This window comes from Macaca mulatta, chromosome 6 (assembly GCF_049350105.2).
Source record: "Macaca mulatta isolate MMU2019108-1 chromosome 6, T2T-MMU8v2.0, whole genome shotgun sequence".
Lineage (NCBI taxonomy): Eukaryota > Metazoa > Chordata > Mammalia > Primates > Cercopithecidae > Macaca > Macaca mulatta.
Window position 1 is genome coordinate 138,518,572 of NC_133411.1, and position 13,531 is coordinate 138,532,102.

Sequence of the window (13,531 nt, forward strand, 5' to 3'; positions counted from 1 at the left end):
AAGACTTATAGTAAGACTCACAAAGTACAATCATAGGATCAGTAATTAACTGGAGCTTGGCCAGGAGTTTGTACCAAGAGTGCCTGGATTTTGAACTCAGGTAGCTTAGCTAGTGCTTAAAAACAGTACTTCTGGAGCCCAAAGACTTATTTTTGTTAGAATGCATCCATCTGATCACATAAAAACTCTGATCTCTCCATTAGCTCCATTATTGGAAAATGCATCTGGGATGGTTTTAAGAGTCTGTGATCATCTTATGAGGTGTGTCATAATAACATCTGGCATGTGTTTTGTTTTCTGATGAGAGCTTCAATTGACTTCTCGTTCATGACTTGACTCATTTTAAGTTGAGAAATGAGAAGGTTGTTTTCATTTGCTTTTTATTTCCAGAATTTTTTGTATTAAAAAAGTAGTTTGAGCTGGGCAAAGTGGCTCACGTCTGGCCTCCCAGCACTTTGGGAGGCTGAGGTGGATGGATCACTTGAGGTCAGGAGTTTGAAACCAGCCTGGCCAATATGGTGAAACCCCGTCTCTACTTAAAATACAAATTAGCTGGGTATGGTGGTAGGTGCCTGTAATCCCAGCTACTTAGGAGGCTGAGGTAGGAGACTCACTGGAACCTGGGAGGTGGAGGTTGCAGTGAGCCAAGATCACGCCATTGCACTCCAGCCTGGGCAACAGAGTGGGACTCTGTTTCACAAAAGGGCCTGTATTGCATCTATCTTTAAATAACATATGTGTTAATTCCTTTCCCCTTCAACCTCATCTCTTATTATAATAACAAACATGTGGTTTCTTGAACTGAAAAGCTAAGCTTTTAAACAGAATAATGCAAGTCATTTAAATTTGTCACGGTTACAGTCATTCTCCATAACTTTCAAATCAAAGAAAAATTTCTTGGGGTTCCAAATCTAAGAACAATGGAATTTAAATTTATCAGAATCTCAGTTGAAGATTCTGACTTTACACTTGAGTAAAATAAGAATAGGAATAGATGGTCATTTTAAGGGTTCTTTTGGGTCATTTTTGGTCTTACAGACCACACCCTAGTCTACAAGAAGTTCTACTAATTACCATTCACATTTCCTAGACATGATTATCATGTTTATTAGACTTTAATTTTCTCATGATAAAACTGTATCTTTTTGTTCATATGAATATGTGATGGTATGATATTTTGAATACATAGTTGTAATCATACTTCTGTGTAAGTATGTGCTCATCGTTTTTCAATATTTTATATTTTATTAACATATTTTATTGCATAAACATGTTATTATATTATAAACTACTGTCTTTATCATCATATTGTTTTACATGACCACATTGTAGTCATTGATTTCCTATAACCAGGTGTTTATGGGTTTCTATAATCCAGAATTCCAAGAGAGGCCACTGTTCCCTCTTTATCTTCCCCTGTATCATAGGGCTAGAACAAGAAACAAACAAAAGTTGTATATTTGTCATATTCCTCCGGTTCCCCACTGGTGCTTCTAAACCCAAATCTCTCTGATCCTGAAGTTTTTGAGCCTTAGCATGTTAAAGCTGTGATTGATCTTGATTCTCACCCACATTTCTTATGGATATTGGCCACCTACCATTGTCCCAAGTTCTTTCTGATCGTGTGCAATTTCACGTTGATTATTATTAGTCCACCCAACACTATTTAATAATTATTTGAACTCAGTCTAGATGACCTCTACCTGCACCCTTCTTTACTCTTGTGACAATACCTAGTCATGTGATCTCAGAACTTTCTCTCTGAAATCTTTTTTTTTTTTTTTCTTTTTTGAGATGGAGTCTCTCTCTGTCACCCAGGCTGGAGTGCAGTGGCGTGATCTTGGCTCACTACAAGCTCTGCCTCCCGGGTTCATGCCATTCTCCTGCCTCAGCCTCCCGAGTAGCTGGGACTACAGGCGCCCGCCACCAAGCCCGAAATATGTTTCGTATTTTTAGTAGAGATAGGGTTGCACCATGTTAGCCAGGATGGTCTCCATCTCCTGACCTCATGATCTGCCCACTTCGGCCTCCCAAAGTGCTGGGATTACAGGCGTGAGCCACCGTGCCCAACCTCTGAAATCTTAAATCCCTAAGTCTCACTCCCTGATAAAATACTTTCTTTGTAAAACGTCTGCTGTTTTTCATCATTGGTGATTCCATTCTCTTTACTACTGTATTCTTTTCTCAAATTATCAGGCTCCCTCTAACCTTACTTTTTTACTCATCCCCCATAGATCCCTGTAAGTGTTATGCCTTCTTTCACTTTCAACTTCACTGACAGCTTTTATACCTTTGGTCTTCCTCCACATGTGATCTACAAAACTTCAACCTAAATTGAATCTAAATGTACTCGTCTTTGTTTCAGCCACTAGGTTGAATATCACTCAACTGAGTACTATGTTAGTGCTACTCCAAACTCATGCACTCCGTCCTCAGCTGAAGCAACATGTTTTCTGACTCATTACATTAAGCACTCCTGTAGTACTTATTCAGCGCTTCCATATTTCCCTAAGTGGCTATTTCAATCTGTGGATCGTTTCCCAAATATTACTAATAAACTTCCATTCACCTTTGACCTATATATCAAATCATGTTGCCTCCTTCTTCACTCAGACATGCAATGATATCAGAAAGTTATTTCCTTAAGTTAATAAGGTATTCTATGAATACCTTCAGCAAACATCATATGCAACTGTGAAACTGTAAACATTCCTATTAAACTCAGAAGGAAAAATAAGGACATCAGTATTGCCCATATATTTCAATAGTACGTTCGAAATCCTAGCCAATGCAAATTAGAAGAAATAAGAATTGGAAACAAGTGGCAGTACTATTTTTATGTGGGGAAAGTATGAGATTAGAATGGATACTGGAGAAGACATGTAAAACTCATTAAAGTGACTGAATTGTATATGTCCTAGGCCATGTGACAAACAAGTGTATGACATGATGATAACCCATGTTAGCTGAGTTTTAAATCTGAACAGGGTGATGGGACTGTTTTAGCTATGGTGAAAAAAGTGGCAAAATATATGGGAATCTTAAGAGAAAATTTGTACTAATCAATGGTAGCAGCATGCTAATTATAGTGAACTTGATTTAGTATTTTGGGGGGACATTTAATCTCAAAATATTATTTTATTTTCAAATGCTATAACTTTTAATACTCTATTTAGAGGAGATATTTTCTTTTATCCTCCTTCCTTCTTTTCTTTCTTCCTGTCTTCTTCCATTTGATTATAATACAAAATTAATTATCTCAAAATCTTCGTTTTCCACTCTTTGTTGTATTAATATGATTTAGCTTTCTTAAAATTCATGTTGTTATGTTTAAATCAAATTTTAAAAAGTTTTTATTTCATCTGTTGTTTAATAGAACTATAATTTAAAAATATGATTTTCCTGCTTCTCCCCTCCTCTTCTCCCTTCCCCAGTCCCTCTCTGTGTATCCTTACCTTCATCTTTCTGTCCTATTTTTTCTTGATTTAACTTTGAAGTAATTTCAGTTACCTTAATAAGCCAAATGAAGTAACTGGGCTTATCATCTGTCTATTCATCCATCCATCCACCTAACCACGCATTCATTAAGGAGTCATTTCATCTATTTGTAGGTGATAAATTTCTATAAAATCTATTTTAATTTGTAAAGATATAAAAAAACACTACATCCATATGTGTATTTCATCTTTTTGCTATTTCTTCATGTAGTCATATTTCTTAAAATAATATGTTTATTCCACCTTTTGCTTAAAGATTACATCTCTACTTTCCTGATAGGACTGTGGATACCAGGCCTTGACATTCTGCCCGAAGGTTTAAATGAGTTGTTTAGAACTTCAGATATAGTTTCAGCTAATCTCCATTTTCAACCCTCATGCATTGCTTCTCCCTAGACTATGTGTGCCTCAGTCTTGAGACTTTCTGGAGTTCCACCAATTCAGAAGTTCTCTTCTCATCAAAAATCTTCCTCTTGACATTTAGGCTGTAGCTTTCACTAAATCTGTTCATATTCTTCCCTGAATTTTCTAGCTTTCCTAAACATGGGCAAGGTGATTCTTTTAACATTTTATTAAAATAATTTATTTAAATTATCTCTTAAGACCATTATATTTTGTTTCTGGAGAGAGAGAAAAGTCAAAAGCAGTCAGTTGACCATCTTTAATTAGGGCAAGCTCTGCATTAAATTTTTTTTCAGAAACAAAATAAATATCCAGCAGATGGATTCAAAGGTGAAATTAAATCCCCATTCCATCATGTTTAGTAATTATGTGATCTTTGGTAAATCAGAACTTCCTAGGCCTAAATATCTTCATCTATAAAAGGAGTTTAAAATTTATTTTATAAGGATATGGGAAATACAGAACATATAATGTATCAAAAATAATTGATATTAAAATAACTTTTGTTATTTGAAAATAACATTATAACTTATACTTGGTAACAATTCATTTTCTGAAATGATTATTCAAGCATATGTCTTAATTAGTAAAACAGAACATAAATATTTGACTAAAGAATATTAAGGAGTTTAAATATTTCCCTTTTTACTGATAATTTAAACCAAAAGATCAAATATCTTGCTAAATTTTTATGTTAATTAATATTTCAGTATCATATACTATGCAACATACCATTTTGCTAAGAAATTTTCAAATAAAATATTTCTGGTATTTCAAATATGACAGATAGCTCTATGCCATATTAAAATAGTATTTCATAAATATAATTTCACAATTGTATCAATTCAAAATATAAATGTAAGTTCAAGACTGCCTTATATGTAGTTTATTTTGCATTAATATTTTTTCAAAACTATGTTCTTCACAATAATTGAATATATTTAAATTAATCATTGCTGTTTTATTACATTTTCTAAGTTGTAACTATTCATTTGTCTTACATGATGAAATTGGTATTTATAACATATATTCTTATATTATTCCTTTGGAATTTGATAATTGGTAAAATAATTTTATCTAAAATATGAAAATGAAAATGATATGAACAGTTTTTTGCCTGGCTTATACATATACACTTGTCCCTAAAATTTCATTTATTAGGGCTAGATTTCACAGATTAATACTGACATTTTAGTCGTGACAACTGCCATTTTCATCCCTGCAGCGAGTAACTAGTAAAAAATTTGCATATTCTCAGCTAATAACTACTAAAAATTTTGCATATTCAGACATATAATAATTAATATTTATATTTTTTAGGTATAGCTTACTTGAGTGGAATGTGTAGTGAAAAGAGAAAATGTATTATTGCTGAAGACAATGGCTTGAATCTTGCTTTTACAATTGCTCATGAAATGGGTCACAAGTAAGTAAAAATCATGGCTATGTTAAATATGTTAGCATATAACTTTGTAATTTGAGTTACTGAATTACCTGGATATCTTTTGATTTTTTTCTGGGCTTCAAGTTTTTGAAAAACTAGGGAGAAAAGAAGGGGTGAAGACCGAATACATTTAAAGAATGTCTTTTGAGTGTTGCAACTATTCCTGCTTCTTTGAATAAAATCTTATTACATTATTAAAATCCTTAGCAAGACAGTCATTACATAGTGCATGATTGATTTCACTACAGATTTTTAAATGATACAAATATTTCCATAATCATGAGACTACAAAGCTATAAACTTTTCAAACATTCACTCAGTACAAATGAAAGTAATTCCAGCCTCTGGTACTACCTGTATTTGTTATTACCAGGCACAAGTGAAGGAGTTAACCCACATGATTTAGATGTAATGTACTTGAAAGACAATGAAATTAGATATATAATTAACATGTATTGAATATTAACTATGTCTCAGGAACAGTTATAAACATTTTCAATAGATTAGTTCATTTAATACAAAACCCAAAGAAGTAGTTATTGTTTTAATTTTCATTTCACTGAAATTAATAGCAATAATTAGTAATAGCAACACTTACATAGTACTTACTATTAATATTTGCCAGACACGTTTTTAAGTGCTTTGTATATATTCACAACAATTTTGTGATGTGTTATTAGTATACCCATTTTATAGGAAAAATACTGAAATATAGAGAATTTACCCTCCTGAAATTATTAAAATGGTAATTGTTGAAGCGAGGGGTTTGAACTCAAGCCATTCAACTCAGGTCAGACTGTTCCATAACATTAACAAACTGTTCCATTAAGTTATCTGTTATCTTCTGGCCTAGATTCCTCATCAGTGAATTGGGATAATACCTTTGTTTTGGGATTAGTTTAGGATTCAAATTACATAAAGCTATGATCATATTTTTAGGAAGTTTATTAAAGTAGAAATGGCGGCCTGGCATGGTGGCTCATGCCTGTAATATCAGCACTTTGGGAGGCTGAGGCAGGTGGATCACGAGATCAAGAGATCAAGACCATCCTGGCCAACATGAAACCCTGTCTCTACTAAAAATACAAAAATTAGTTGGGTGTGGCGGTACGCGCCTGTAGTCCCAGCTACTAGGGAAGCTGAGGCAGGAGAATCACAGGAACCCAGGAGGTAGAGGTTGCAGTGAGCCAAGATTATGCCACTGCAGTCCAGCCTGGCGACAGAGCAAGACTCTATCTCAAAAAAAAAAAAAGAAATGGCACAGGTTAGGGAATCAGACTTAATTTCGAATGCAGGCTTCCCTAATTGCTGGCAGTATCAGCAGTATAAATGCAAGTATTTTAATTGGACTCAGATTTAGTGAGGCCCTACTAGGGAGGTGATCTTTATGGAGGGACGGCTCTTTAGTTAAAGACATATTTAGTTTGGCCTTCAGTGTTTGAAAAATTCAATTAGTTGCCAACATTAAAAAAGTATAAATTTGACATAAAAGTAAGATTTGCAGACCTGGTAACACTCAACCCTGTCCCATATGGCAACCATTCCTGGGAGCTGGGTAGCATCTATACCCTTTAAATTAGACCCATCTTTCTCAGTTCATCAGAGGCCACAACACCCTAGTATGGTACACCCAGCTCACTTCATTTTCATTATATTCCTGGAGTCTGTAGGCAGTTGAGTAAAGTTTAGTTGGCAGTGGAATTTGATTGGTAAAAGAAAGATTAGATGAAACAATTTACATCGGACATGACAGTAGTTGATTTAAAAAGTTATTCAAGTAAACACAAGTGATCAGATCCTAATTACACAGCTCATTGAATTATCAAAAATTAAATGTAGAAATGTATCCATAACCCAGCCTAAGAAACAGAAAAATACCAATACCAATTGATTTTTATTTTTTTTAATTGATCAAAATTTACTCCATACAAATGTTTTGAAATGTGTATACATTGTGGAATGGCAAAACTGAGCAAATTAACATAAGCATTACCTCACATACATAGCAGTTTTTGTGTTGAGAACTTAAAATCTACTATCCTAGTAATTTTCAAGTAATTGATTTTTGATGTCACCATTTTTAAATGTATAGATATACAGTTGCCCTTTGGTATTTGCCAGGGGATTGGTTCCTGGGTCTCTGCATATCCCCAAACCCAAGCATATCCAAGTCCAGCAATTGGTTCTGTGGAACCCACTTATTTGAGAAGTTTGTCCTCTATATATGCAAGTTTAGCAACCTGCAAACACTGCAATTTTGATCCTTGTTTAGTGTTTAAAAAATTGCCTCTAAGTGACCTACACAGTTCAAACCCATGTTGTTCTAGGGTCAAGTGTCCTTTCAGATTCTCCCATATAGGCTTTCACTCTTCAGTTAACTGACCAATAATATGAGGAGTTAATTTGTTAATTTTAAAAAAAGAGCCAGGCGTGATGGCTCACGCCTGTAATCCCAGCACTTTGGGAGGCCAAGGCGGGCAGATAACGAGGTCAGGAGATTGAGACCATCATGTGAATGGTGAAACCCTGTCTCTACTAAAAATACAAAAAATTAGTCAGGCATGGTGGTGGGCGCCTGTTGTCCTAGCTACTCGGGAGGCTGTGGTAGGAGAATGGCGTGAACCCAGGAGGCAGAGCTTGCAGTGAGCCGAAATCGCACCACTGCACTCCAGCCTGGGTGACAGAGTGAGACTCCATCTCAAAAATAAAATAAAATAAAAATAAAAAAAGATAAATATACTTTAACATCCTCATCCTTTAGGGAAAGTATGCAGTGCACTAACCTTGTTTAATATTTCATTCTAAGAATGATAGGCTATAGATTCTTAATTCCAAAACAATTCTGATAATTGAAAGGTATTTTCAGTTTAGTCATAAAACCTATGAAAAATTATAGGCATCATTTGAAGGAAAAATGCTGAGAATAATGTCTAGAGGCAAGAAAATCTTATTAATAAATAATTTTATAAAGATATGTGTTTTCATAAATAGAATTCTCATAAAATACAGATTTATGAATAATTATGATTTTTGCTCTTGAGCTATGCAGTAACACCTTGATATAAAAACAGTATATATTTATGTAAACAGATTTTAAATAATTTTGTCAAGTACCCTGAATAGTTTACTTTTAAGAAGTATATTTTTAAACCAGTATGTTTAAAACCAGATATGCAAAATTAATTTCTTCAATCTTCATTGTATTCTAAAATGTAGGAGAAACACTAAGGGAATCAAGTGCAATACAAGTTAATTTGTTAACATCTAAACTGTTGACCATGGAGCTACAACTATTTAAACCAAAAACTAAATGAGGTAATTTAAGGAAAAGCCACTTCAGCTTTATGTAGTAGAAATGTTGGTTTATGACCAGGAGCTAAGATTGGAATAGCTCAAATGGTACGAAAATATTATTTTATTTGACTTTTATAGAGCTGTACCCAAAAGCAATAGAGATGTGCCAAAGGTATGTGTAATACTTGATGGACTAGGACCAGGATGTGATATATGTTAAACTACTCCTTTACTGAAATTCTCCATAGCAGTAAGCAATATTTGTCTCAAAAGTAAGCAATATTTGTCTCAAAAGTAGTGGCTGTTTTCCTGATGCTAGACAGTGAGAAGCAACAGCAGTCAGAATAATGTCATGTTTATAAAAAACAAGCAGGAAGAAATTTATCTGTATGAATTACGTCATCATCCTCCATTATAAGATATAAGGCACAATGTAAGAAGAAATAAAGAAAGAAGAATACAAGAAAAAATGTCCATATGCTCATAATCTCTCAGTGGGGAAAGTCTTCATGGATGTTAAATAATGATATCTACAGATTCTATGTGCATGCCATTGTGCATGCACACGTACACACACACACACACACACATATATATGCAGAGCCCTTTTATTTAGCGGTATGATTAAGAGTTAGCTACTTAAGTGAAACTCTTTAATCCTATATTTTTCTTTTTCTTTTTGGATTTCCTTCTTTCTTTTTTTTGTGTTAAATTATATACGTGAAGACTATCTTCTAGAAACTAATAATGAACTATGATATCATGTAATTCTGCAACTCACAATCTTAGAATGACAGAATGATTCCATGTAAACTTTTCAAGAATACTTTTATAATCATATATAAAATGTTTCTAAACAGATTTTAAATGAATGTATTTATGTTTGTTGACTTTAATTTGATTTCTAGAAATTCTCAGAACAAGTTCACATAAAGCTAGAAAAATCAATACAGTCCACTAAGTATTTAAAAAAATGACTCTTGGGGATGAAAATTTGAGTAAATAAAGAGAACCAACAATTTGTCTCTTACTAGTGCAAAGGAATCTAAAACAAAGTCAGCAAAAATGTATTGACTTTTTCCTTTGGCAAATTATCAACTTAAAAATATATACAATTATATAGAAAAGTGTAAATTAAGATCTACAGTAAGAGAAAAGAAATAAATTATTTAAGCCAGCATTTTAAAATTGTTTCAGAACAATTTTGCTTCCTAAACAATAACAGTAGGAATTATTATTTTTTTGAGATGGAGTGTCCCTCTGTAGCCCAGGCTGGAGTGTAGTGGCTCCATCTCTGCTCACTGCAACCTCCACCTTCTGGGTTCAAGCAATTCTCCTGCCTCAGTCTCCTGAATAGCTGGGATTACAGGCGTGCGCCACCACACCTGGCTAATTTTTTTTTGTTTTTAGTAGAGACCAGGTTTCAGTATGTTGGTCAGGTTGGTCTCGAACTCCTGACCTCGTTATCTGCCCACCTCGGCCTTCCAAAGTGCTGAGATTACAGGCGTGAGCCACCATGCCCGGCCAGAAGTTATTATTTTTCTGGTAACTAAAATTTTTGACAAGAAATATTTTTACTGGTAGTGCTGAATTAACACATATTCATCAAATATAATTGGGATCTTCATAATTTAATGTGATGAAGTCTAAAACTTTATTTTGTGAATGAAAATACTTAGAAATTTTTCATGAAATTGACGTTTTATTGAATTCATATATATATATATGCACATATTTATTATATCCACTATATTTTATATGATCTTTGTGAACAACAGTTTGTTAAAGAAAGGAATTTTACTTTCATTTTAGGCCAAACTTATGAATATATTAATTGTTATTAGATTGCTGTGCTTTGAGGGAAGAGTCCCTAAGACTAATCTGGGTTGATTTGCTAGCATCACTCAGAAAACTCAGCAAAGTGGTTTTGCTCATGGTTACAGTTTATTACCATGGAAGGATATAGATTAAAATCATCAAGGGAAAAAGTCACATAGGCCAGAGTCCAGGAGACACCAGGCTCAAGCTTCCAGTTATTCTGTCCCAGTGGAGTTGTGCAGACAGTACTTAATTCTCCCAACAAAAATGTGTGAAATCATGCACAAAGTATTGGCAACCCAAGAAGCTATACTGAGCCTTGATATCCAGGGATTTTACTGGAGTTTGATCATGTAGGCTTGGTTGACTTCCTACAAGGCAAACCTTCAAGTCTCCATTCCCTCCTGAGGTTAACCTGGCCCTAGTCCCCACCATAAATCACATTGTTAGCAAAACCCATGGTGGTAGAAGGCCTCCAGCTAAACAAAGATATTCCTGTCAAACATACTTTGGAGGGATATCCCAAGGACTTAGAGGTTACTTCCAAGGAGTCAGGCAAGGACTAAATAGTTCTTTGGAATGTGCAGATTTTAGACCACTGAAACTTGTGAACTCTACTGCACAATTACACAATATTTTTAAACTTGCAAAATCCCATATTTTATGTTGAGTTGCCAAAGAGTTTCTAATAAAAACAACAGTGTCTTTTATTAGCAGGTATTTTGCTAAATGCTGTGTATTCAGATCTAATTCAACTGCATAAAAAATCTTGAGCTAAGTATTGTATGATTGTCATTTTACAGACGAGAAAACTGAAACTAACAGAGATTCATTTCTCAGGAGTTTATTCAATATTAATGTCATTCTATTTTCATTAAGTATATTGTAAAGATTTTCCTAGTTCTAATCATTAGTTTAATCTTGATTTTTAATGTTTATAACTTGTAGATTTTTTAATCATCAAATTTCATACTTTTATAATTTCTTCTGGAGGTTTTTGCAATTACAAGTAATTTCTCATTCTAAAATTAGGGGAACACATTTTTGTATTGTTGTCTTATATTTTGTGTGTGTGTGTGTGTGTGTATGTGTCTTCGTCTTTCTCTCACTGTTTAACACTTTAAACCATCTAGAATTTACTTTAGTGTGCATAGTAAATTTCTCTCCATTAAATATGCATTTTGCATTAACTGCTCAATAAATGATCTTACTACTGAAGTGTGGTCTGTGATGAGTTAGGGATCTATGCCAGAATATAGGACATTGCTTCCTTCATTGAAAGAGTCTTGACGTGAAAAAAAGCTGAAGTAAACTGTGTGCTTAATGATTTAGCTGATTTACATTCTAGCACCAGCTACTTATCTGGATACAAATCAGTAGTAAAAAGAGTTCATCAAGTGGCAGCGAGTGCATAGGTCACACTCTGAGTAGCCCTCCCACATAACAGATGTGACAGTCGCTGTTCAGTCTAAGTCAGTGTTGCACTAGGAAGTTGCATTTGAGTTGCTAGAAAGCCATCATTTTTATTTTTGGCCTGAAAGGTGGTCTACACTTGTATATCTTTGTCCTTTTTATTTGTGAAGTATGTAGACATAATCCTATGATGCCATTCACGGCAAATAATAAAAGTTGTTCTTTTGTACAAATATTTAGTGGTGCCTTAGAGTATTTTGTTATATAAATAAAGATACCGTATTTTTATACACACACACAAAACATAGGCTTTTTTTCTTAAAGTTTACAAATAATTCCATTTTCTTTGTGGATTCCAACCAAAAGTAAACTAACCCTTGCATTACCGTGTATGGTTTTAGGAAAATTTAGCCCCAAGTCTAAGATATTATACAATATCTAAATTATCTGGGAAATAATCATTTTAAATATACCTATTAATAGCATAATCCCGTGACCATTTTCTGACCTTGCTAAATCTGGAGATTTATTGAAGTCCAGATTTATTGAAGAATTTTGCACTGGCTTAGCACATTGAGGCCAGAGACTTCTGCTCCCACCTAAAGATGGAAGGCAATTATATTACTTTAGAGATGATGATTGCCAAAGCTCACACAGCTAATAAGTGCCTGAATCCATGATCAAAGCCAAGTCTGTTCAAATCCAAAGCCCATGTCATTAATTACAGTGCTCTGCCAGAAACATGGAAGAGTTCTTCTAGCTAACTTTACTCAACTTACTTCTGGGCTGGCCCCGGATTATCTGTCCCCACCTTATCTCTTTAGCCATACTTCATTTCATGCCCCCTTTCATTCTCAGCACTAGAGTTCCTACAGTGTTTCCAAAGTACCATGTTCCAGTGAAAGCACATGGAAATAGGGAGGGGAACAGCTTATACTGGGGCCCGGTGGGGAGGAGGTGGGGAGGGAGAGCATCAGGAAAAATAGCTAATGCATGCTGGGCTTAATACTTAGGTGATAGGTGCAGCAAACCACGATGGCACACATTTACCTATGTAACAAACCTGTGCATCATGTACATATACCCGAGAACTTAAAAAGTACCATGTTCCTTCACACTGCAGGACCTAAATACATGTTGTTCCTCTACTGGGAGTATACTTACTTTTTAAGCTTAGTTTAATTATCTCCTCCTGCTCAAAGTTCATATACCACCTCAATAGTCATGTTCTAAAGAAAGCATTCTCTGTGGGTCAGTCTCTCTATTAATCATTTTAGTGGCACCACCTCCTTCATAAATGCACATTTGTTCATCTGTTAGATATATACTTCATTAGGCTGTAAGCTTCGAGAGGTGAGGAACCATATCTGTTTTTGATTATAATGGGATTCTTCATGCATTTGACAGTGCTTGGTATATATTAGGCTCTTGATATATATCAAATAAGTAAATGACTGGATATAGTAGTTATCTTAGTAAAATATTATTATGCATAGATTATCAGTGAAACTTGATTCAAAACAGGTGCTGCATGCATATTCAAAGTGTTTAGAATGTTTTTTGATACTGGATGAGACTTTCAATAAAGTATCAGGTAAATTTTTATAAAAGAATATTCTATATTTTGAAATGTACCCATATCCACGTAAGTGAGACTTTATTC

The 13,531-nt window shown here is 34.3% G+C and overlaps 1 protein-coding gene across 1 annotated transcript in view; it reads left to right on the forward strand.

The window, feature by feature from the left end:
• The window catches only part of ADAMTS19 (ADAM metallopeptidase with thrombospondin type 1 motif 19), a 282,768-nt gene that overhangs the window by 133,863 nt on the left and 135,374 nt on the right, over positions 1–13,531 (forward strand). Inside the window, exon 8 of the mRNA XM_001099247.5 lies at positions 5,220–5,325. Within this exon, the coding sequence (XP_001099247.4) occupies positions 5,220–5,325 (106 nt within the window). The remainder of the gene's footprint in view (positions 1–5,219; positions 5,326–13,531) is intronic.